Consider the following 27,453-nt stretch of genomic DNA (forward strand, 5'->3'; position numbering starts at 1 on the left):
AACTTTCCATTTTTGGAATTTATATTTGTTAACAGAAAGGAAGATTGTTTTAGCTGTAATTTGGAATCCAAATGGTTCATTGTATTTGATCTGAGTTTTGTTGTCTTTTAATGTTATCTCCATTTACATCATCATGTATTCAATATGCATATGAGAGCCTCCTGGTGCATGTTTGGGGATGGACTTGTGGGCCATCCTATGGAACACATATGAAGCTGAACTGAGTTCCTTGGACATTTATGGGAACCTATGTGGTTTAGCATTGTAGGACTTGTACTTTGGGATTATGAAGTAATTCCCAGATTGGTTTTGTAGTCCCCACAACAGTGCAGAGTCTCTTCACCATTTTTTGTGTCATGGACTATTCTGGCAACTTCTCTTAATTCTAATGCCTTCCCTCTCTTAATTATTACCTATTTATTCTGTACGTAGCTTGTTTGTATATATTTTATTGCTTATTGTCTTCCCCATTAGATTTTGAGCTTCTTGAAGGCAGGGACTCTCTTTTGCCTCTTTTTGTATCTCCATCTCTTAGCACAGTACCTGGCACATGGTAGGTTCTTAATAAGTGTTTATTGACTGATTGGCAGTCTGATGATGAAGCCTCAGATGGATTCCTCAGAATAATGCTTTTTAAATGTATAAAATAAAAATATGCAGGATTACAAAGGAAACCAATAGCATTGAAGTACAGTTAAATACAATAAAATGAAATAAAATAAAATAAATGTCAAAATAAAAATGAAAAAAAAAATCTTGGACTCTGCCAGGACTGGGATTTAGTTTGTCTGAGCCCAGAGCTAGGGTGCCCTTAGTTGGGGAGAGTATCCCAGATCCCTTGGGCAGGCAGGATTTTTGTGTACTGTTTCTTCTGGGACCATCTGTGGGTCTAATGTGTTGTTTTATACAGTCTGCTTTAGGTCATACAAGTCTTCCCATGTTCCTCAGGATTCTTTGTGTTTGCCATTTCTTGTTGCTGGCATTTGATTTTTTTTCTTCCTCAAGTGTTTTCTTCTTTCCATACTTATATAATTTAAAATCATAAAACCTAGGTGGTCAGAATTAGTAATGACTATAATACAAAGTGTTTTGCTATCATTGCATTTGCTTTTAAAAAAAAGTATGTGTTTAATAAATATATATTGACTGGGATGGATCCGTGAAAATAGGGTGTTACTACATTATGTGATTTTTTCAAAGTGCTTTCAACATTCATCATCTCAAAGACAAATATTACTGTACGTAGGTAGCAGATTAGGAAACTGAGAGTTGGAAAGGCTGACCTGCCATCATCATCATGGGGAAGCTTGAACTCTAATCCAAATCTTGTGACTACCGTCCAGAGCTCCTTCCACTATACCACTATACTATGCTCTCTACTAACCTATAGAAACCTCAAAAAAAATACTAAGAATGAATAAAGTAGATCAAGGAACAAGGAAATAAGGCAAATGTAGGCATCAAGAGCTGCTAGGGAGGGAGTCCTGCTCCTTGCTACCATCACAGGGGAACAATTTAGTAGGAGCTAGGACAGAAGCAAGAAGCATGACTATCACCTTTCCTTTCTACTTGGCTGCTCCAAGGTATCAAATGGCACTGGAGGAGGGAACAGGTAGGAGGGAGTTTAACTTAAAAGATGAAACAAATTTTACTTACAATTTGAGATAATTCCACTTTTTTACTAAGGAAATCATAAGCCAAAAATTGTAAAAGGATTTAGGATCCACATGTTAATAATAAGCCAACAGGAAAAAGAGGAACATCAATCTACCAGTGCAAATACATGCTGACAGTGCTTTCTCACAGAGTATAAATGACACTTGTGCCTAATTTTCATTTTAATTACAACTATACAACAGGCCATTTTATTCTCGCATCTTTTCAATGTTTTTTTTTTTCCTTTACATTTGCCCTTCTCTTTTCCAACTTGTCAGGATTTGGATTTATGCTCATGAATCCTTTCGCAAACTTTGTCCAGTTTAGCCTGGGGATAATTACCTTACTAGGTTGAATGTCCTCATGGACCAGTCATGCATTAGCTTTTCATGATGGTAGATGATATATTTTTTTCTGTAAACCTGGACTGCCTTGTCAATTTGCAGATCTTTGTAGTATCCACAAAGCACTTGGATTTTGTTGTCATTCTTCTAGATGGGCATGAAGTAGACATTGTATTTCTGCTTTAGCTCCTTGGAATGTGGGGATGACATGATGTTGAAGTAGATGTGTGAGGGTGTGTTGAATATCTTTTGTGGTTCTTATTTCTGTCCAACTCACTAAGGGATTGAACTTCGTTTTGGTGAGTGGGGTCACTTGAGGAGAAATCCATCTCATTTGGTTTTCACAATAGTCTTCTGAGGAAAACGGCTCAAATTTTTTATACTCATTTTACAGATGAGGAAGCTGAGGCTTAAAAAAGTCAAGTGACTTGCCCAAGTAAGTGTCAGGTTTAAGAAGCTAGGTTCACCTCCATGTGATAATAAAGCAATGGGATGAACTTTCATAGAGTATGGTCATAAACAATTATGGATAATAAAGATTATGGTTGCAGTTAACTGAAGTTTTATTGCATTTTGTTATTAAGTCCTTCAAATAATGATACAAAACTGAGAGCTGAATTTTGGAAGTTGAGAGAAATGTGGTGGTATCCAACCAGAGAAACTGTTCTACATAGTCTTTCAGCAAGTTACAAATTGAGATTTGTATATGTGAAATATTGGAAGGATGCTAAACAAGTAGCAGAGTGGATAGAGTGCTTGACTTAGAGTCAAGAAAATTTGAGTTCAGATCTCATCTCAGACACTTAGTAGTTGCAAGACTTTGGGCAAATTACTTAACTTCCTTTACAATTTTCTCAACTATGAAATGGAGATAATAATAGCACTTATTTCATAGGGTTGTTGTGAGGATCAAAGGAGATATAAAAGCAATTTGCAAATCTTAAAGTGCTATGTAAATGCTAGCTATTATTATTATTATTGATTAGTATAAAAATATATTGATGAAGCTTTGCTTTCATGGGCTATCAATCAGCATTTATTAAGTGATTACTATGTACACTGTGCAAAGAGTTGGAGATACAAAAAGAAGCAAAGACAGTTCATGCCTTCAAGGAGCTTATAATCTAATGAAGGAGAAATATGCAAAGAAATATATACAAAGAAAGCTATATGCAGAAAAAATTAGAAATGATTAATAGAGGGAAGGCATGTTTATTAAGAAGGGTCAGGGAAGACTTCCTGTAGAAGATAGGATTTTAGTTGGAATTTATATGAAGCCAGGCAGGTCAGTAGTCAGAGTGGAGGAGGGAGAGCATTCCAGGCATGGAGGACAGCCAGAAAAAAATGCCAGGAACTGATAGGTGGAATATCTTGTTAGTAGAACAGCAAGAAGGCCAATGTCACTGAATCAAAGAGTATGTGTCAGGGAGCAAGGTATAAGAAGAATGGAAAGGTAGGAGGGGACTAATCTATGAAAGGCTTTGAATGCCAAACAGAGCATTTTATTTGATCCTGGAGGCAATAGAGAGTCACTGGAGTTTATTGAGTAGGTGGGTGGTATGATCAGACTTCAACTTTAGGAAAATCACTTTAGAGACTAAATGAGGGATGAATTGGAGTGGGGAGAGACTTGAGACAGGCAGACCCACCAGTAGGCTGTTGCAATAATCCAGGTGTGAGGTGATGAGGATCTGTTCTAAGGGGGTGGCAGTGTCAGAGAAGAGAAGGGGGCATATTTGAGAAATGTTGCAAAAGCAAAATTGACAGACTTTGACCAACAGCTTGGATATGGGAGAGAGAGAGATATAATGAATAATCCAAGATGACTGCTGGGTTTTGAACTTGATGGCCTGGGAGGATGGTGTTGCCCTCTATAGTAATAGGGAAGGTAGGAGGCAGGGAAGTTTTAGAAGGAAATATGGTTTTGGTTTTGGGGATATCGAGTTTAAGATATCTACTGAAATCCAGTTTATGATATCTGAAAAACAGTTGGAGATTTCAGAGTGGAGGAGAGTGGAGAGTTTGGGGCAGCATAGGTAGATTTGAGAATCATCTATAGTTAATTAAATCCATGGGAGCTGATAAGATCAGAAGAGAAGAGGACCCATGAGGTATTCCTTTCACTCATGCAGATAGAAACCTCTCTACTCAGCTTTTCATCCTGTGCAATTAATTAGTATTAGATATTCACTGTAATTATTGAACAATTAATGAACAAATATCCCTTCCACACTGTGACTTTCCCCATCATGGTTTTGACATATTGGGGATTGTCATAAGAAATTAAATGAGAATTTTTGGGGAGTTTTGCAGAAGTCATAGATGACAAGAGAAGGTCAGAAGATGATAAAGAAAAAGTTTACAAACTCAGAAATGCATAAAATGTATGTACCGTATCATATCATATCAAAATATTTTATCTTTTAGTACTGAGGCTGAGAGGGGTTAAGTGACTTCTCCAGAGTCAAGTAACTTGTAAGCAAATGAAGCAGGATTTAGTACTGTAAATACCCCATAAAAGAAAAAAGAAAAATATCAGACCTCTTCTCTGGTATGAAGGGGTGGGGGGCAAAATTTTTTACATGGATTTTCTAGATTGTGAAGGTGCTTCATCCCTAACCCCCATGATGTAGAAAGGATAACTGTAGTCTCTTCCTTCTTTTTAGGCCCAAATTAGGTGTCACTTGCTCCAGGAAGCTTTTCTTGACAATTTCCCGTCTCCTTTTCCCCCCAGTTGAAAGGGATCTTTCTTCCCCCCTCAACTCTGTCCTTGAACACTGTATCACCTGTGGCATTCACACGTTCCCTAGTTATTTGGACAAATTTTTGAAGGCTCTTTGAGAGTGTGGTTTTTGTCCTGTCATCACTTTGTATTCCAGGTGCCTAGCACAGTGTCTTTCTCAGTTTAGTGCTTAATATAAATATTTGTTGAAACGAATGAAAGTGAACTAAATTGACATTAGAGGAACATATACTGCAGTTATTTCATTAATTCCAGAAACAAAACTGCTGTTAACCAATAACCTCAGTATCAGTGACATAATTTCCTGAAAAATTGCTGTTTTGTAATGGTTAACCTCCCACTTAGTTGTTCACAGCAGGGGGTAGTTTCCCTTTCATCACAGTCTTCTGTTATTATCTTACACTGTGATTTTAGTGATTATGTCTTTAAAACAGCAACAAGGAGCCAACAACCCTCCAGATAGTGAGAAATGGAATAATTTTGATATGGTAATTTTTAATAAACTAAAGAAAACCTTCTGAAGGTAACAATATAAATTGACAATGTTACATTAGACATTACATTTCTCTAGGTTAGTAGTAAAGGAGATCAAACCTCTTGATCTGTATGCTATCTGAAATGTGGTGGCCCTCCAAATATATCTATCAGCTAGTATATCTTCTATGGACAGCTAGGTGGCACAGTATATAGAACACTAGAACTGGAGCTAGAAAGACTTCTTCATGAGTTCAAATCCAGCCTCAGATACTTACTAGCTGTGCAACCCTGGGCAAGTCACTTCACCCTGTTTGCCTTAGTTCCTCATTTGTAGCTGGAGAAGGAAATGGCAAATCACTTCAGTATCTTTGCCAAGAAAACCCCATATGGAGTTACGGAGAATTGGACACAATTGAAAAACCATCAAACAAAACACCTTCTACACTAGTGTGACCAAGAAAAGACATAGGGAGTCTTTTTAAAATTATTTTTTTGGTTTGAGAGATTTTGAAGGATCAGGGCCAGCTGAAAATCTGGAAGATGGGTAGAAGAATCTAAGAATTAAAGCAACTTAAACTTTCTTAGACCTAATCCAGGTTATATTGTTCTTATCTCTAATCATATAGCAAAAAAACCACGAAAAATATAAGACAAGCAGAGTTTACTTTTTTTTAAAAAAGGAATTTCAAATACACACTGATAATAATTTTCATTACCATGATATACTTAAATATTAAAGACAAATAGCAAGCTTCAGATTGCTATGCCAAGGTATATTGGCTTTCCTTGCAGAAAATTTATACATTTGGGGCAACTAGGGGGCGCAGTGAGTAGAGCACGGGCCCTAGAGTCAGGAGGACCTGGGTTTGGATCTGGCCTCAGACACTTCACACAAACACACACACACACACACACACACACAAAACTAGCTGTGTGACCTTGGTCAAGTCACTTAACCCCAAATGCCCTACCCTCCCCCCTCCAAAAAAAAAAGAAAATTCATACATTTGCCTTTTCTTTGCCAAAACTCAAATCATTTAAGCAAAAAGAAAACCTATAAGTATTACATGTTCAAATAAGAAAGAACTGCCAACCAGATTTTAAAATACAACATAAACCCCAAAATTTTCTCTGTATCCCACTGTATAATATGTCTCAAAGTATTCTGTTAGTACTACAATGGTGGGGAAAATGAATAGGAATTTTATTCATTCTAGTTTAGAGAGGTATGCTTATGTTAAGAAAGAAAGACTAATCTATTACAAGTAGAAAAAAAGGATAACTGCCAGATGTGGAGTAAGACTTGGAGCTTAGGTTGCCTAGTTTCATGAGTCTTTTCCATAACAAAGATTTAGACATAGAAAGCACTAGATCACCATGGAGGGAGAGATCTCTTTATTTAAAAAACTTTCTTCTATATGGCATAAGCATATTACTATGAGGTCCTTCTGAGAGCCACATAATTTTGCCACAAGTGAAATCATTCTAAGAAAAGGCACACAAGGGACAGCTAGGTGGCTCAGTGAATAGAGCACCAACCCTGGAGTCAGGAGGACCTGAGTTCAAATGTGGCCTCAGACAGTTAACACTTACTAGCCATGTGACCTTGGGCAAGTCAATTAACCCCAATTGCCCTGCTTTCCACCCTCCAAAAAAGCAAAAAAAAAAAAAAGCACACAATTGCATATATCCCTACTATTTGTTTGATCACTCAGTCAACATTTATTAAACACCTACTGCTATAAAGGCTCTATGGACCAATGTAGGAAGCTTAGCAGCAGTTTTACTATATGCCTCCCCTCTTTCCTAGGCAAAAATAGCTTAAAAATTAATTTCAGTGGTAAATGAAGAACAAATACAAATACTTTACTACATTATTTATTCTCCCTAATTTGTTCATTCTTCCTTCTGAGATTATAGGTACTTGTTCTATAATTTTCCCAAGGACTAGAGTGAACATGAAAAAGACAAACAAATCCATAATGCAGATTCTTTATGTGAACAATGGGCTTATACAATATGTTTATGTAACCAACACACTGCCTATGATATATTAACCATTTAATAAGTGCTTGTTGAGTGTTGAAGGCATGTGAGCCAATTAAAAAAAACCGCAACACTTTCTTTTTTTATTGAAATATTGGTTTTATTTATTGTCTTTTGTTTTTGTCTCACCTTCATTTCCTAATATATTTCTTTCCCTCCCTTACTCAGTGATACATTGCTTATCACAAAGCATAAGAAAGAATTAAACATAGAAAGAAAAGAGGAAAGAAAAAGAAAGAAAGGAGGGAAAAGTCAGCAAAACTATTTAACACATTTGCTAAGTCTGACATTCTACTCCATAAGTAAGAGGAAGTTGTAAATGAAATGATGTCTAGATAATGATATGACCAGTAATTTCAGTTTTAAGTATTTAACAAGGCAATGAAACATGAATGCTCATAGTATACCAGGAGTTCAGTTCTTTCTCTTTCTTGATGGGATGTCATTGCATAATGTTTATGTGATATTGGCATGATGTTTGATATTGGTATATAATGGACATGATATTGGCATATAATTGTGTGATGTTTATGGAACATTGGAAGGTATTTTGGCATGATATAGGCATGCAATTTGCATGGTGTTTTGTGATATTGTTATGATTCACATTAATATTTAATTTGCATGAAATTAGCATGTAATTGGTGTGATAGTTGCAAGATATTTAGTGTGATGTTTTATGTTGGATATTAGCATATAATTGGTATAATGTTTGCATGACATTGGTGTGCAGTTGGTTGATGTTTGATATTGGCATGCTACTGATGTGTAATTGGTGTGACATTGGTATCCAATTGGCATGATATTGGCTTGTAATTGGCATGATATTGGTGTGATAATTGGTGTGTAATCTGGCTTAATATTGGCATGCAATTGGTGTGACATCGGTATGTATTTGGCATTATGTTTGCATGAGATTGACTGATGTTTAACATTGGTATGGCATTGACATTTGTGAGATATGGCATGATGTTTAATATTGCAGTGACTAACATTGGAGCACAATTGGCATGGTGTCTGTATGAAACTTACATGTAATTGACATGCAACATGCAACAGGTAACAGACAGCTTTCTACAACAAAACCATGGTATTGGCATGACACAGTCATGTTACTGGCATGACATTGGCATTTCATAGCTGTGCCATTGGCTTGACAAAGGCACGATGCTGGCATATCAGAGCCCTGCTTCTCCTTCTGAGAAAGGTGGTTACCTAAGGAGCCACAACCACACCACCTAAACCAACTTCAACAACCACTGTGCCTCTACTCAGAACTCTGCCCAGCTAACTGTGGTCAGACCCTTTTCTAGCACCATAACTGTTTCATACTTGGTGAGAACCACTTCTAGGAGCTACCAAGGGGGTTCTGATTGGGGTGGAGGGAGGGAATGTGTCACTGGAGTGACAGAGAAACATGACATTGTCATTATGGAGGTTTAACTTTGGTATGAGAGTGGCATGACAGAAGTGTCACATCAGCATAATAGATGAGCTAGAGGTATGACATAGCATGATGGAGGTACAACACATCCATGATAGAGGCATGACATAGCTACTACAGAGGTATAACAACCATGATAGATGTGTGACAGAAATGTGATGTAGTCATGACAGATTACAACATAGGCTGGCAGATTTTCACAGAGGTATGATGTAGTTATGATGTAGCTATGACTTGGGACCCTGTTAGCATCCTTCCACCTGTCTGGCAGTAGCCTTCCCATAGTCTCCTAGATCCCAGTAGACTTCCAAATATCCAGGACAAACAGGCAATGGAGAAGCCTGTCCCCTCCTTTGTCCAGTTTCTATCCAGTGCAGACCAGTCCTTCCTGCATGTATGCTAACCCTATCTGCCTCCTCCACCCCAGGCTTCAGTTTATTTACTTGTTAAATGAAGATGGTTTGACTTGGTGGTGTGTGAGTTTCTTTCTAGGTCTGAAATTCTAGGAAAACTTCATTTTGCCAGTTTCCCAAATAAGCCTTTATTAATTTTTTTTTAGCATTTTGATGACTTGTGAGCTTATCAACGTGGCTATTTCCTTTAATGGAACAGAATATAACTCATTCATGTTTCCTTATCCTGTGCAATTCTTGTTAATCCTCCACAATGGGACCACACAATGTGTCAGGAGCCTTAATCCAGGGCTCTTAGCATAGTAGATAGAGTGCTGGACTTGTGAGGAAGATCTGAGTTCAAATTCTGCCTTAGACACTTATTACCTGTGTGACCCTGTTACTTAATCTCTCAGTTTCTTCTATAATGGGGATAATAGTTGATAATAAAAGATGAATCTTCCTGACTACAGGCCTGGCACTTTAATCACCTAACTATTGCCACTACTTTATAAGGTTGTTTAAATGATCAAATAAGAAAATATATGTGAAATATTTTTAAACCCTAAGACTCTCTAGAAATAATTAATATTATTATTATTTTTAGTAGTGGTATCTCTTAACGTTGCTTGAATGATGTTGCATCATGTTGGCTTTTGTAATGGTAATGGTAATTTGAAGATCTTCCCTGTCCCTTAATAGGCTGAATGTAATCACATGGAGCCAGTGGTGGGAGGAGTTTGCTGAATGGGTATAGCAGGAAGATGGAAATCAGAGCAGTTAGAGGGAGGAGAGGAAGCAGGTAAGGAAACAACTAGGTATAGTGTGGTTCCCTGCTGTGCTATGGTGTATTAACTTCTTTTTTGTTATGATGGATTTGGTTTTCTGGTACAGGGATTTGATTTTCTGGTTTGGAGGTTTGACTTTCTGGTGTCTGAATAAATGTTTTACTTCTGTCTTATATATGGAGAGTGTTATATTTTGTGATTCAGAATTATGCTGACATATTTGTAGTTGCCGTTGGTGCTGTGAATATAGTATTGGTGCTATACCTTTCCATCAATTCTTCCTTTTTTATAATGATATGATCTGCCCACTTCCTTTTCCAAATACATATTTCTCTGATAATAAAATTTATGTCACTTTTCTGCATAACTCATCACTGGTAAAAGTAGCAACTAGGTGGTAGTGGAGAGACTTGCTGGACCTGGAGTTAAGAAAGCCTGATTTCAAATCCAACCTCAGATACTTACTACCTGTGTGCCCTTGGATAAGTCACTTAACTTCTGTTTGCCTCAGTTTCCTCAACAGTAAAACGGGGATGATAGTAGCACCTATCTTTTAGGATTGTCGTGAGGATCTATAATGCCAACACATTCACAATACTGACAGCAACTGTAAATATGCTGGCATAGTTCTCAATTGCAAAATATAATGGACTCTCCATATAGAAGACAGAAGCAAAACATTTATTCAGACACCAGAAAACCAAATCTCAACACCAGAAAGTCGAATCCATCATAGTAGCAAAGAAATTAATATACCATAGCACAAAAAGAAGTCACACCACCCTTTAGCCTTCCCACAAACCACCACTCACAAACTTAGCTGCCTCCCTGGGTGCATTCTCTCTCTCCCACCATCTAGCTGCTCTGATTCCCAGCTTCCTGTGGTCTCTGTTCCACCCTTCAGCAAACTCCTCCCACCACTGGCTTCATGTGATTACATTCAACCTATTAGGGGGCAGGGAAGATCTTCAAATTCCCATAGATCTATTAAGGGACAGGGAAGATCTTCAAATTCCCATTCCCATTATGGGATCAAATGAGATATTATTTGTAAAGTGTTTAGTCGCAGTGCCTGGTACATAGTAGATGCTATATAAAAGCTATAATAATAATAATAATTATTATTATTACTAATATGTTACAGTCTACTGTACCATATGCCTCCCCAGTGCCTTTTGGGGAATCCACAACTTTAATTCTTTGGAGATTGTAGTAGTCTCTGACTTCAGGCCATATGGCATCATTGAAATAATAATGTTAAAAAAGCATGTTCTTAAGTTTCATTAAGAAGTTTAGGGTCATTAAAAACATGGCACAATTTTCAAAAGGTTGTCTAGCTTACCCTCCTTTCCCCAGTTAATTCTCACTCCAGTTCACTTTTCATATATAGTATCTAAGAATAATATTCAAGATACTTATATCTAAGATACCAGGACTAGTTCTATGGATTACTTAAGTGCAAATTGTAGCCTGAAAATAAGTGTTTTTTTGTATTTGGATTTTCCTGTATGGATAGTTAGATCAATATCTTTGGAGTAATTTTGAATCTTATTTGGGAGGCCGTATAATAAATATCCTTGGACTTGATACAATCAATACAATGGTATCTGAAAATGGCAGTATTTGTTAGAACCTCGCCATCTATAGGGAAACTGCCTCCAAGGTGATTTTTAGGCTCTTTTGATTTCCTCGTTGAGATGACAAATTTATATCAGTTAAACTTCTTTTGGAAGTCTTTGTTAATGTTTGTTCTTTTATCAGATTCCCATTTTGGGGGTTCAACAGCATATGTAAATAGGTCAGTTTGGAGTTCCTGAATGAAAAAATATTTTTCTCATTTTTATTTTCTTTTAATTTGGTCTTAATTTTTATCTTTGCTCTAATAAATTGATGATATAACTCTATGTAAACAATTAATTTGGAAATAACTTTTATACCAGTAATCAGTTATCTACTGACTTTTAAAATGTAGCCACTTTAATTTCTGAAGAAGTTATTTAGTCCTTTCCATCTCAAATGTCTATTCTTGAGGAAAGTATAATATATTGTCATGAAATTTCTGTATAGTCTACAAGTTTTCCTCATTTCTTGTTCTTAAACATTTTCTGCTGTCTTGTTTTTGCATTAAGGTCACTTAGTATCAAAGTACATGCTTATTTAATTTAGATGGTCTTATCAAGTTTTTGATAATAGGCTCTGGAAAACATATGGAAATTTTTTTAGTGGTGTTTTTATAAATTCTTATCATGAGATTATAATCTATATTATAGATTACCATATATCCCATGAAATACTGTTTCTTGTTGCCTTTAGATACATAACCAAAGTTAAGTCTTCAAGGAGGACCTAAGAACAGTACTTCCATTTAGCTGCAACTTACTTTTGTCTTCCAGTTTTATTCATATTGAGAATGTAAAAATTGATGTGATTCAGTTCTTCTAGTATAGTGGTTTTTAACTTTGGGCTCATGGCTGAGAACCATGGATAGATTTCAGGGGGTCTGCGAACAACTTGGAGGGAAAAAAACTTCCATTTTTATTTTCACTAATTTGTCACTAGAATTTAACATTTCCCTTAATTACTTAAAACATTATTTTGAAAATGGGTCAGTAGACTTCATCAGCCTGTCAAAGAGGGATATATGATGTGAGAAAAGTCGAGAATTGTTTTAATAGTATACACACTTACTGGTCACTGGACAAAGGTCTTACACTTAGAGTCCCAACAGTTAAGTTAATGTTTATAGGGGGGTTGAAAAAGAGTGTACTTTTTAGCACTCTCTGTCTCCTTTTCTGCTAGTATATTGTTACAAATACAGAAGAGGTAGGGAGTCACATAATTTTGTATTTTTTGTTGTTGCAAGGGTGGTCATAGACAGAAGAGTCATCAGTGGTGATGAGCTTCTCACTTTGCTAGACTGACTCTCATAAAGCAGACAAACTCTGCAACTGGGATCAGAGTAGTTTTCCCAGGGGCGGCCAGGTGGCTCAGCGAGTAAGAGCACCGGCTCCAGTGTTGGGACGACCTGGAGATAGAATCCCGGGCTCAGACACTCAGCACCACACTCAGAAATAACTGGCCGTGTAACCTTGAGCAAGTTACTTAACCCCAATTGCTTAAAAAAAAAAAAAAAGAGTAGTTTTCCCAGCATGGTAGAAACTTCTAAATCTTGTTTTTTTCTCGCATAGCCTTAAGGAACCAAGAAATGCCTACTTACCATGATAAGGCATCATAGTAAGGCTTTATTAATTTATCAGATTAAAAAACAGACTTTAGAAGAAGCTTCTGGATGTACATTTTAAGTTTCACTGAAAATATATCTACATTACACATTATTTACTTATTTGATATGTTCTATAGCTAGTGCCAATCACTCCAAATCATGAGATAAGTTCAGAGCTAAAAATGGGATATAGTCATGAAAAATATATGTGTCCTTGAAATATGTATATATAATATACAATATACACACACTTTATATATGTATGTGTGTATCATGTACACATATATAGTTTAAAAAATCCTGGGTTCAAATGCAGCCTCCAACACTAGCTATGTGATCTCAGGCAAGTCACTTAACCTCTTTGTCTCAGTTTCCTCTTCCTGGGTTGTTGTGACAATCAAATGAGATAATATTTGTAAACTGCTTAGCACAGCATCTGGCATCTAGTAAGTACTATATGAATTTCAGCTAGTACTATTATTATTAATAATTTTTTTTAGGTCATGTCTATGTGTAATATTATAAAACATTAAAACTCTTAGGGGTCATTTTTACTCCAATATCCTCTTTTTAAGGGCAGGAACTATTTGTTAGAATCCAGTCTTGTAGCTACCCTGTCAGTATGAAGAGTTATGATTAGCCCATCTTTGATGATTGCTGATTCCAAAAAATTTGCCTGTAGTGATTTCCCCCACTGAAAATCTTAGATAATTTTCTTTTTCCTGGTGTGTTAGGATTCAGTGGAGAAAAGGGAATCCTCTAGTTGGTTAGTTAAATGCTATCAAGATCTATGGAGAGCTGATGAGTCCCCATGATAATTGTTTTAGTGTTCATGTGGCCTAACTGGTAAAATAACTCCATTAATATCTCTTGGTGTTGGATGCCTAGAAATGGGTGTGTTTGTGTAGATGATAGAGTAGAAGTGATACTTAAACAGAATAGTAAGTTAAAAACAAAGCCCAAAAACACAAATAAAATTTTCTTGTGAAATCCACTGAGATCCACTTTATAGTTTCTAATCTTTCTTTTTTAATCTTTGCTTAGGTCCTTTGGGGTTTCTTAATGTTTTTTCTCTTTGCAGCAAGCAAGCCTAGCTAAAGCAGCAAGGAGCCCTGAGGGACAGGCAGGAGATGGCATGTGCCAGGCAGGTCAAACTTCCCCTTACCCCTCAATGGAAATAGCCCAGGACCCTGTTCCCAAGAATAACCCTCCAGGCTACTATTGGGAATTATGTCCCAGCCTCCACATCCATCATTCAGGGAATCAACCCTTATGGTAATGTGACCTGGCAACTGCCCTTGCAGGTGCTCTCTCAGCAGCCTCTTCCACAACCAGAGCCAGGAAAGACCCAGAAAAGAAAGTTTCACCACCAAAGCCCTTGGCACCATGCCAAATGGTTCAACATTAAAAGTAGATGAGATTTTAAAAAAATGGAATGACACTAAGGAAGATGAATTACCATTTGCCTTATCACTAGGCCTTTACATCTGAGTTAGATCTAAAACCTCCTACAGTATATAGTAAATAAGATAATATTTGTGATGTGCTTAACACTGTCTGGCACATAGTGTTATGTAAATGGTAGCTATTACTATTATTATTTAAATTCTTTAGGTCATGTCTATACTACTATGTAGTCTATGTTTGACTACATTACTACCCCCATTTAGAACCAGTGTATCCTTGTATGCCCAACATTTAGCCCAGTGGTTTGTATACAGTAAGTGATTAATACATGTCTGCATACACATATATCTTGATATAACAATGTAATCTACATACAGAACCATGTGCACAAATACACACATACATTCTTCTCAAAAAAAAATTTTTTTTACCAGTGTCACGGATTATCAGTATTAAAAGGAACTTCAGAGATCTAGGCCAACATATACCCGATTAAGAATTCCCTTCTCCACATAACTGACAAGTTATCATCCATATTTCACTTCAAGACTAGAAAGGCAACATGATATAGTGGATATGGCAAAGGGAAAAGGAGCTGGAGTCAGGAAGACTTAGGTTTAGCTACCATGTCAGATCCATACTAGATTTGTGATTCCCTTAATTTTGCTGTGCCTCAGTTTCCTTACATATAAATTGAAGTAGTTGGACTCAATGACTTATATGATGGTCTCTAAAAGGCCTTTGAGGTCTCCTAGTTCTGTATCTATGATCCTGTGGCCTTCATTGTTCTTGGACAGAGATAGATATTATGTATCAGAGCTTCAATTCACCTTCTTGGCAAAAAAAGACTCAGATACCATGAATCATTCTCTCCAATATCTGAAAATTCTTTGTGAACCTCAGACAGCTTCTTGTATCCTCGGAGGAAGAAGGAACTACTAGCAGTTCACTTGCCCCACTCATCCAGGATCGGTACCTGTCCCCATCGTTAACCTACAATGATTTTGTCTCATGGGCCTTCCCCCATTAGAAGGACTCCTTAATTATGTCCTTATGGGATTCCCCAAATCACCACACACTCAGATCAGGCCCCTGGGCATATGTTTTACAGGACAGGGAAAGGAGCTTTAGAGAAATCCCAGTTTTGTTGTTGTTTTTTTTTGGTCAGGCCGTAGGCTCACAGGCATGGAGACAAGGGCTACACAGAACCCCTGTTTTGTTCCTTCATCCTTACCGCATATCTGGAAATCCGGATCACATACTCTGTGAGAGATTTTATTGGAGAAAATGTAGAATAATGATTCTCTAGCTACTAAGGGATGCCCTGCTCAATCCTCATAGACCCATGACAATGCAAAAACATGAGCTGTAGCTTCCTCAACATAACTAAGAGACTTTCAAAGGACGTTAGGGATTTTCCTACTTGAGGACTTCAGAGGCCTACTTGAAGTTGGGAGAGTAGGAGTAAGAAGGGCACAGACAGCTGCTTACTACTGCTATACCTGGTGCAGCAGATATAAGACACAACTTAGATCTTTATTACATTTTGTCTTGTGTCTGTTATTTTTCACTGCTAGATGTTAATCTTGTCCCTTGAGCTCCTTCATGGTAGGGCCATGTTTTTTATATTTCTTCCAGCTTTCCTATCAACAATCACTCACCCATTCAATCAATCAGAAAATACTTACTAAGCATTTACTATGTACCAAATGCTATACTAAGCACTGGAAATTCAAAGAAAAAAAGTAAAAACTGTCCCTACCCTTTAGGAGCTTGCATTCTAAAAAACATTGGCTAGCCACTAGTGCCTAATACATCTTTGTTGACTTGACTGATTTTATGGTAACAGTCAGATGATGCAATGCAAGGGAATGTGAATATAATGGCTAAGTTGTTTCTGAATTTTACTTCTTAATAATAATTATAGTTAACAGCTATATAAAATCTACAATATGCCAGGCACTTCACAATCATTGTTTCATTTAATACTCCCATCGATCCTGAGAAGTAGTTTATTATTCCCACTTTAAAGATTTGGCAATTGAGGCAGAGGTTTAAGTGTCTGAGGTTGGATTTGAACACAGTGTGTTCACAGCACCCTCCTCTGTCTGGGGGTAGCTAGGTGGCACAGTGGCTGGAGTGGCCTGGATTTAGGAAGACCTGAGTTCAAATCCAGCTTAGACATTTACTAGCTGTGTGATCCTGGCCTAATCACGTCACTCTGTTTGCCTCAGTTTCCTCATCTGTAAAATGAGCTGGAGAAGGTAGACCACTTTAATATCTTTGCTAAGAAAACACCAAGTGGGGTCAATGTAGAGTTGGACATGACAGAACAACAACTATTTGACTCCAGGTCTAGCACTTTATCTACTCTTGTAGCAGACCACCTCTTACTGAACTCAGCTGCACTCATACCCTTAGGTCTCCCAACTATACCAGAAAGTTCTACAGTAACAATGAATTTGGACATCACATTTTCATTTGTACTCGGGAGACTATGCAATGGGATAGTGGTGGTAGGTATTTGTAGTAGTAATGCATTTGTTCAACATTTTAAAATAAGTTACTCTCTGCCACATATGAAGACTATGATTTTTGGCAGGGAACAGCAGCATGAAAAAATCATTAAACATCTCTCCTGTATATGTCACTGTCCTGGTTGCTAAGAAGCTTTATTGTAAGAAAAAGTCATGCTCAGCTGGGGAATCTTATAGTGTAAATGGCAACTAATAATCTGAAGAAATGTAATAACACTTACACCTTTTATAATACTTAATTCCCGAGCTTTCTGCTGATTTACAAATACACATCCTCATACAACAATGAAAATGAAAAAGAAAAACTGCCTATTTTTAAGTTGAGGTAAAAACAGACTTATAAGCTATTTTTTATTTAGATCTATACTGTTGTGGGCCAATGATCATATGCTACATCAGAAATAATCTTCTTTCCACTCTTTAGAATTATAATAATAATAATATTGTGTTGGTGTTCCTATAGTTGTCTTTTGACCATGCTATGTAGGACATATGACTTGAGTTTTTCTAGTGGTGGATTTTGCTGAGTCATCCAGACTTTCTCCTTTGATTCCTCTTGAGATTAGTGGCATGTATTTTCAAGAGTGCTCATTAAGGTTGTGGATGTATTGCATGTCCATGAGAAAATTTTTCTCTACAGAAAGTCAATCAGTTGTTATCTGAATCAACTGAACTAGCCTGTGCAGACAAGTCCAGGGGCTTTCTTCATTAACTGCTATCCTCATTCAGCTGGTAGAGACTTAATGAGAAGTGTTTCTCAAGAAGTTGAACTTGTTGGTATTTTAGGGCTTGAAATAGAAAAAAAAAGTGCAAAGGTGCTAATAACACATATGAAAAGAGTTCAAAATACAATCAATGTGGAATTTCACTTGTATCTTAAATTGCCACAGGGAAAAGACAGAGATATAATTATATGATCCTTGAGTTCAGGGACCTTGTCTTATTTTGAATCTTTTCTAGCACCAGGAACCCTGAATTGCATAGAGTGGACACTTAGTGAATATTCCGTCAATGAATTAATGTCTTTTTTGAACGTATGTAGGCGTGAAGAAGGTGGTCATATATTTTCTTTCCAGACATGCACAGTTATCATCTTGTTGTTTATCAAATATTTGTTGTTGTTCAGTTGTTTCATCACGTCTGATTCTTTGTGACCCCATTTGGGTTTGGTTTTTTTTTTTGGCAAAGATACTGGGGTGGTTTGCCATTTCCTTCTCCAGCTTATTTTACAGACGAGGGAACTGAGGTAAGCAGGGTGAAGTAACTTGCCCAGGGTCATGCTGGTAAGTGTCTTGGTCTGGATTTGAACCCAGGTCTTCCAGATTTCAGGCCTGGCATTTTATCTACTATGCCACCTAGCTGCCCCAAATATTTATATTATTTATTAATTTGATTACTTTTTGAAGTTGGATAACACTTTCATGCTATTCTTCACATTATTGAACAGTATTAAGGTAAGGTCTAGAAGTAAGAGCTTGGATTTGGGGACATCAACTAAAAAAGGTATAATCACATTTTCTTTCCCTCTCTAAGAATATTGGAGGTTAGTGAACCTAGTCTGAAAACCCTTCTGGAGGTTGGTCTGAAGGCAACATTGGCATTTGTTTGCCTTTAAATGATAAAACTAGTTACATGTAGAGCTTCATTTACTACTCAATATCTCTCAAATGTATATTTGATACTTTTGGGGGGGGGGAGGAAGAGGAAAATTGGATCTGTGATTTCAAAAGATTATAGATACTGAGCTAAAAGGGACTTCAGGGGCCATCCAGGGCAACTCTTAATTTTATAATTGACACCAAGGCCAAGAGGTACCCAAGGCCAAACAGGAAGTAAATTTCAGGGGGATTGAAGTCCCCTGACTTCCAAACCACTATCCTTTGCACTATATTCCATTGCTTTCAATGACATAAGGAATTCTATGATGAAATAAATACCTCCATCAATTAGATCAGCATGGGCTCTGATACCTAAGAGAGTTTCAGGGTGTAGGGGTGAGACTGTGACTTGCCCAGGGTCAGTCAATAAATATTTTTTAATTGCTTACTACAGTGCCAAGCACTGTATTAAGTGCTAGAGATGTGAAAAAACACAAAAGACAGTCCCTGTCCTCAAGGAGCTCACACAGCTTGAGAATTTGAACTCAGATTTTTGTGTCTCTCAGACTAGCTCCACATCCATTATACCATGCCTATCCCTCATATTATTGTACTAAACTTAAAAATAATAATTCCCATTTGTATAATGCTTTAAGATTAGCAAAGTGCACAACCTTAAGTGGTAACAATTACAAGTATTACTTTCAACCCCATTTTATAGATGAGGAATTTAGAGGCTCTTAAGCATGCTTAGGCAGTGATTTGAAAGATTTGATTTGAGATAGATTTGAAAGATGTTGGGTAGTAAATGAAGCTCCACATGAAGCCAGTTTTATCATAAAAAAAAAATTAACACTTAAGAGCGCTGTACCTGAGTCAGGAAAACCTGAGTTCAAATCCAGCCATAGAAAGGTATTGGATGTGTGATCCTGGGCAAGTCACTTAAGCCCTATCAGCCTCAGTTTCCTGAGCTGTAAAATGGGGATAACAATAGCATCCCCATTCCAGGGTTGTTGTGAGTATAACATAATAGTTGTGAAGCACTTTGCAAACTTTAAAGCACTATATAAATGCTAGTTTTTATTATTAATGTTGACTTGCCTCTGGTCACTTTGCTGAGGTGCCCCATTTGAGACAAGGTTCAAATTTAGGTCTCCTCAAGTACTCTTATCTCCCTGCTCACTCTCTTCCATTAACCTTTCAATATTCATTCAGTCAGCCAGTCTCTTTCCCCACCACCAACTCAAAACTGCTCCCCTGTTTACCAACTATAAACAACTTTCAAGACTGCTGAGTTTTGTGATGCCATACAGTAATTTTACACATTCAGATTATTACTCCACAACAAAGTCGATCAAAAATACATGTCAGTCATTTATATTCCAGGATCCCATGGCAGAAATATGACTGGGGAGGCTTCTCTGTTTTTATACTTATTTATTTTTTAGGGAACTATATACTATAGAAAACATCTTTCTTGCAACCAACCTCTCCCAAGAAAATGTGGCTGCCCTTGAGCACCCTCACAAAACCTAATTGCTCAGGAAAACAGACACCCAGGTATGATGTAAAGTGTGTGTGTGAGAAGGGCTGGGGAAGCTCTCCACATATGTGTGACTTTTGGTGAGTTTTTTTTTTTAAATCAGCAAACATTTACTTACTCTCTTTCACACTTCTCTGGCCCCAAAATGAAACAAACAAACAAATCCAACCTCCCAAACCTTGTAATAAATATGTAAAATTCCCTCATTGCTCGTGTCCAAAAATGTATTTCATTCTGCATCTCGTGTCCATCTCACTTTTACTCGTTAAGTCTCAGTTTCCCCATTTGTAATAATGAGAGAAGTCTGATTAAATGATCTCTAAAATAGCTTCCAACTCAATCCTTTGATGATCCTACCTCCTGTCCCTCTTCTATATTCCAGTAATGGCTAATAGTGATAGCCACACAATGGAGGCTCAATGCATCCTTGTGGACTGATTGATGCCACAAGGAAAACTTTTAGGTGCCCCATGCTTTGCTTTCCCAGAAACCTTGTCTCTCTGACAGGCCCCGGGACAAGCAGGGGACGTGTCTCTGTCGCCCTCCCTGGGGACCCAAGCACGCCACCGGGTATAGTTTGCGGACTCCGCTCCCTGCGCGTTGCTGCGGTTGCTATGGAAACGGCGGAAAATAACAACTCCGTTCCCTCATGGGTCTAGGCAGCCCTCGTGCTGTAGAGTAGCCGGAACAGCAGTAGGAACAGCAGCAGCAGCGAAGTCCGCCGGCCCGCCGCGCTAGCGCAAGCGTAGCAGCCGCGCGAGCCGCCCGCCTGCCTCCAGCCCAGCAGCCGCCCGAGCTAGTGAGTCAGCCCACGACCCCGCGAGCGCCTGATTCCCGGGGAACAGCCACCTGCAGTAGCAGCCTCTCTAGCCGCTACCGTCGCCGCCGCCTGGCGAGGAGCACCAGGGCAAGGCCCACTTGCCTGGTTAAGCGGAAGACCCAGCTGCACCTGGTTGCAGCCTCCCGGGCCAGGCAAGTGTCGGTATGTAATTCTTTCTGCTTGGGCTCTCCTTAAGTTCCCCTCACATCGCCTCTGCCGGCCTAGGGAGCCGAAGTATTCTGATACTTGCATATTCAAATGATGCACTTGTGTCTACTGCGTGTGCCTGGGAGCAGGGAGCCCAGGGGTCCGAGGATTGCTGTAGGTCGAGTGGGAGGGGAAAAGGAAGCCCTTGGCAATTTCTCCTCTTCTCTTCCCTTTCTTCTGCCCAGGGATGCGCCTTGTTGCCTCCTTGTAGTGTGCTGAAGAGAGGAAGAGGAGTCCTGGGTGTTGCAGTCACCTTAAACTTTTCGGAGTTGGCAGGAGGGAGGAAGCAAGGAGTCCTAGGGTTTGCAGTCCAGGACCTTTATTGCCTTAAACTTTTTGGAGTTGGTAGGAGGAAGGGAGCAAGGAGAGAATAACACTGCCTGGAAGGAGTAACAGAAATTAACTATTAAAACTTTTGTGTTTAATGTATGTCTTATCTCCCCTTTAGCAAACATCCCGTTTTGCATGTCTTAGCATGTAACCTTTATGGGGCACATGTACAACATACATTTATTGCTTGGTGTATATGTATTTGTATGTATATATTTAAGAAGGTACAAAATGTACTTGGCATAGATATTTAATATGGCACAATAGCTCATCTAAAAAGCATATGTATATGTATATGTGCTTTTATATGGTTGAATATATACGTGTAGATGTCTATCTCTTGAGAGAGGGACATATGTATGCTGATTGGTATAGATTATGTTGACATAGTTAAAACACCTTCCTTAAATCCTGTAATCTGTGTAGTCAGTTTATTCATTATGTATACCAGATAGACATCTGTCAGTTTTACATTTGTTTATCCCCACAAGTAGTTGATTCAGTGTATGTGTGTGTTTGTCATAGAGAGGCTTCGGAAGAACTCATTGTTATAGAAATATAGCTGTAGACTGTGCCTGAGGCTCTGACAGCTGCTAAGAAGCCAGCCAGCACAAGAGGAAAGAAGCAGGAAGGAGGTGGTCTTGTGGTAGAAGATGAACAGCACCAGTACAAGATCCAACTGCCTGACCCAGCCAGTAGTGAAGAGTGTGCTGGTGTATCGCAATGGGGACCCCTTCTTTGCTGGACGCAGAGTGGTCATCCATGAGAAAAAGGTGTCCAGTTTTGATGTCTTTCTGAAGGAGGTGACAGGTGGAGTTCAGGCCCCCTTCGGAGCTGTCCGAAACATCTATACCCCTCGGGCAGGCCACCGAATCCGGAAGCTAGACCAAATTCAGAGTGGGGGGAACTACGTGGCAGGGGGCCTGGAAGCCTTCAAGAAACTCAAGTGAGTCATATTTTCCCTGGGCTACTAATATTATTTTTTATTGATATTGTCGGTTTAGGAAATGCTAAACTGGGGTTTGCATAATTCCAACAATTCTTTGAGTGGGGCAGAGGGAATTTCCATATACTAACTGACCTTTGTTCTTATGGTAAAGTTAATGGGGTTGAAATGGAAAGAGTTAATGGAAAGAGGAATTCACAAGGGAGGTCTATCAGCATTATAAATGTGTTTCAAGTTTGGGCATAAAGTAAAAGAAAACTCCTTGGAATGATACTTTGGAGTGATATAGCAGTTATAGTCATCCTAGCAAACTGAATGTCTTATTTGATGCTCTGACATTTTGGACTCTACTTTTCTTTATTACTTATTTCACTTTAAAAAACACCCCATACTTTAAGATCAATTTCTTTTTGTTCAAGAGAAGACTTTAAAACATCATGCCACTCTGTGGGGGAAGAACTTTAAACACTAGAGACTTTATTAAGAAAGAGGGAAGAAAATTATTTTCTTTCCATTTCATTCTTTTCTTTTATAAATGTTCATTTTGCTCAAAATGTTTGATTCCAGCACAACAGAAGACAGCTATGTCTCCTCGCATTTCAATGAGAGATAGTAATGCCCAACATTTCTATAACTTGTCAGTTACAAAATACTTTATATATACTATTAAATTAAATATTATCTCATTTGAGGATTAAATGTGGTCAAATATACATTGTCACAATTGAACTTCATAACAGCCACCTGGGGAGTACACATTATTGTCCACATTTTATAGATGATAAGATTGAGGATTAGTGAAGTTGTGGCTAACACAAAGTCATTTATTTGATTGATTAAGTAAATGGTTAAGTCAAGTTTGACCCAAGGGCATAGGAATACAGATCTAGAGCTGGAAGGAACTTCAGAGGTGTTCTAGGCTAACCCCCTCATTTTTTTTCTTTTTTTTTTAGTAGGTGAGGAAATAGAGGTCCTAGGAGGTTAAGTGACTTTCCCAGCATCACCTAAGTCCTAAGTGTCTGAGATTTCAATCCAGGTCTTCTGACTCCACAGTTACTACCCTTTCTGCAATATTACACTGCCTCTGGCTCAAAATGTAATGCTATCTCAATAATGTTGAAATATAAATAATTTAAAAAGAATAACCCTCTCTCTTAATATACTAATGAAGTTGTCCCTCCTCTACTATTGAATTTATCTGAATTCAAATCAAAGAAACAGTCAGTCCTGGTGCTTTTACTTTTGTGTAAGGTAAGGGAAAAACTCATTTCCCAAACCAATCAAAATTATCCTTCTTGCAACAATTTTTCGTCATGTATCTATTCAGATTAGAGCTGTCAGATCACAGGATCATAGAATTATAGCTGGAGAGGACTTTTAAGATCATCTGAGTCACAAATCAAGATCAAGACATGAAGCTTAAGAAGGAAAGTGATTTCCCTTATTACACAGTTTGTAGTAGAGCTGGGTCTCTAATTCACTTCTTCTGATGTCCTAGTACAGTTGTCTTTCCACTTTAGTAGAAAAACTGTAAGATTCTGGTGTGTAATTCTTTTCTGTGCTTAGTAACATACCTAACACTGTTTGTGTCATGTTTGTGTTACAGTAATAGGATAGTAGAGATTCAGAAACCAGAAGAGATCTTAGAAGTCTTCTTGACCAAATCTTTCATTTTATGTACGTTTATTGATTTGACCCAGGTTACATGTTGGCAGAGCTGGCATATAAAAGCAGACCACATGACTGAATTCATCACTCTTTCCACTACATGATAATTTTTATGTTTACCACGTTTTCATTGGGAATAATGTTCTGGTTCAGTGTCTGGAAATCTATCAATCAATCTATCAGGCACTATGTTCCAGGTACTGGGGATACAGATACAAAAAAAGGAGCAATCTCTAGGATTTCTTTAAGTGATCTCTTTTGGTTACTTGGAATCTTTGAATCAAAAGAGAAAACAAATATTACTGTAGTCTAGGGGTGGGCAGGGTCCTCATCCCCATTCTAGTCCAAATAGTTACACTGCACATCATAATAGATGCAAAGTATACTTGACAAGAAGTTTAATGTCAGGCAGCTAGGTGGTGCAATTGATAGAATGATGCATTTGTAGTCAAGGACTGAGTTCAAATTCTTCCTTAGTTACTAACTGGACAAGTAACTTAGCTTCTCTTGTTCTGTTTTTTCATCATTGAAGTGGGAAAGGTAGTAGTGCCCACGTTATAAGGTGGTTGTGAGAATTAAATAAGTATATATAATATATATATATAATCACTTTGCAAACCTTAGAGTGATAAAACAATGTTATTATTATTATGCTTCTGAGATAAAATATTACAAGTATAGGGAGACTAGAACATCTATTCCTGCTTTCAATTTATAGCTGATTCTGACTGCTGAATATTTTGTCATATATGTCTTTTTCTTGGGCTGACTGATATAGAAATAAGAATTTCTATTATGATGGAATCCTAATGGAATTAAATGTTAACTTAAAAAAAAATGAACTTATGGGTTTGCATAATGAAATAAATTAGCAGAAGAAAACCCAGAAAAGTTCCAAGTTGTAATTTGTGTGTTGTCATTCATTCAGGACCAGTTTTATTTTTGGAGGGAGAAAGGAAGGAAGTGGAGAGATAATGGTGTGAAAGAGCAATGCTCATATATTTTTAAAATGAAAGTAAGCAACTTTCATCCCTGAATATCTTATGCCAAATTTTATGGTTTTGCTAATAGATAGATTCCTAGAGTTTTGCTTTTGGTATCTAAACAAAACTCTAGGAATCTATTTATAATGAGTACAATAAGACAACGTGGCATAATGGATAGATAAGACAGCTGTATGTGGCATCTAGAAGACCTGAGTTCAGATTCTGCCAAAGGCACCTATAAAGTTTTTCACTTTGAAAAGTTGCTTTACCTCTGAGTTTCAGTTTCCTCATCTACAAAATGGGGATGAATATCTCAGGGTTGTTGTGAGATTCAAAAGAAATAAAATATATTAAGAGCTTGGTGAACTTTAAAGTAACATGAATGTCACTTATTATTCTTAAAGAATACTGGGAAATTACATTTTACAAGAGATTGTTATTTTTATTAGTCAGAATAGTCTTTTTCCGTGTCACCACATTTACTGATTCTTTAGATCTGAAGTCAGTTTGCTGTATCTGGTAGTTGGAAAAATTCCAGGCTGGGTGAAGGATAGGGAAAGATTGGGCTAAAACATAAAATGGTTCCTGAAGCTTAGGAATACAGAACAACCTCTCAGGTGTGAGATGGCATACTTGTGTACACAGTCTAAATATATGTGTGAATGAGAGGGTTGCTTATTTTCATACATGTACATTTTTCTTTAAGGGACCTTAAATTTTTTTTTGTTTAAATGTTTTAAAATTAGTATTAGACAGAAAAGGAAATATTTATCCTACTTTATATAATTGAAAGATTTAAGCTTTAAGAAAGAGCAGCATGATAGAAAATGAAATGATATAAAGGAAATAGTATGTAAAAATTAGTAGTGGGTGAATTTACTGCAACAAATATTTATTGAGCATTCTTATGTGTGTACTGTGCTAGGAACCATTTGAAATAGAAGGAACAGATTTAAAAGGATAAATCTATATACCATTGTTGTAATGGAAAAACAGGGACCTCCAGAGGTCACCTAATCCATTCTTCTGTCTCTGAGTATACCAGAACCATGCCAGATGGATTGGTATCTAACCTAATCTTAAAGCACTCTAGAAATTAAAAAAAATTCTGTATTCCTTTGGTTTGTTACTCTAGTGCTCACAATCAGTAAGTCCTCCACTTTATTTTACCTAAATGCCTCCTGGCGCAATGTAATCCCCATTTCTTTTTCTTTTGTCATTGACAAAGATATAAAATATCAGCCTATATAAATCATCTTTAATATCAGAATCCATGTAGTAAGCAGGAATCCACTAAATAAATTGCGTAGTTAATGATTATGGAAATAATGTTTAGTAAGTTCTGTAATAAAAAGTATCTATATCTGAAGTTTCTGACCCCTCTAAACTTAGAAAAGAAATTATCCAATTCTGGCCAGTGATGCAGAAAGCAGTTGTCTCCATTAGGTTTTTTTTTTAAAGCACAAAGTTTTAGATATGGTTTGTTATTTCAATTTTAAACAGTTCTTTGGTTAACATATATATATATATATATCTGAAAAATCCTCTCACAGTTTGTTGTATTTTCATTAATTGTTAATATATACTGATTATCTCATTTAAATGCTCTGAAAGTGACTTTTATTTATTTATTTTTCAGCTACCTAGACATAGGAGAACCAAAGAAGAGATCAATGGAAGTTGTTAATTCAGAGGTAACCCTACTACATTTACATTTTTTAAAGTTCTAATTAATACCGGTGCCACTTTGACATTTTTAAAAATAAAGATACTAGTTCATATTTTGAAAGTGATCTTTATGTTATACTGATTTTTCAAGCTTCTAAACAATTCACATCTTGCTTTGGGCATGAGGCAGTATCTAATAATAGCAGCAATGGGCATTATGTACCTATTGTCTATTTTTTGTGGTGGAATTCTTAGGAATTTTTGCTGTAAAATGAGAAGGGAATCAGAACCTTGACACAAAATCCTATTTCTCTTCCTTCATTTCCCTAAACAATTCACTTATCCCCACAATGATATGGTGAGAAACAGCCCAGTTGTTGGAATAGCAAAGATTCCACTGGGAGTCATGAGTGACTGTGCTAAAGGTAATGAGTTGAATAAGATTGGATAGGTTTTTGAACTGACAGTCCCTTTATATTTTGACTTTATCCCTTTAATTTTGTGCTTTATGCTCATTTGCTTAATCAAGTGAAGGAACATTTAAAAGTAGCCTGTCAGTTCTAGATGCTTCACTGGACTTGTTCTTAGAAGTCCAGAGAATTACCCAGTTTTATGAAAACGGCAAAGTTG

General features: G+C 37.3%; 1 protein-coding gene across 3 annotated transcripts in view; it reads left to right on the forward strand.

The window, feature by feature from the left end:
- The first annotated feature begins 22,064 nt into the window (after positions 1–22,064).
- The window catches only part of DCDC2 (doublecortin domain containing 2), a 223,552-nt gene continuing 218,163 nt past the window's right edge, over positions 22,065–27,453 (forward strand). For 2 of the 3 annotated variants that reach the window (XM_069095054.1, XM_069095055.1), the window contains exons 1-2: positions 22,066–22,501; positions 26,795–26,849. In XM_069095054.1, the coding sequence (XP_068951155.1) occupies positions 22,209–22,501; positions 26,795–26,849 (348 nt within the window). In that variant the 5' untranslated portion in view covers positions 22,066–22,208. Of the gene's footprint in view, positions 22,502–26,794; positions 26,850–27,453 lie in introns of all 3 variants that reach the window. The other variant, XM_069095056.1, reaches the window with a different exon arrangement.

This window comes from Petaurus breviceps, unplaced genomic scaffold (assembly GCF_028583685.1).
Source record: "Petaurus breviceps papuanus isolate PSGF00001 unplaced genomic scaffold, PetGlider_PUasm1.0 224, whole genome shotgun sequence".
NCBI classification, from domain to species: domain Eukaryota; kingdom Metazoa; phylum Chordata; class Mammalia; order Diprotodontia; family Petauridae; genus Petaurus; species Petaurus breviceps.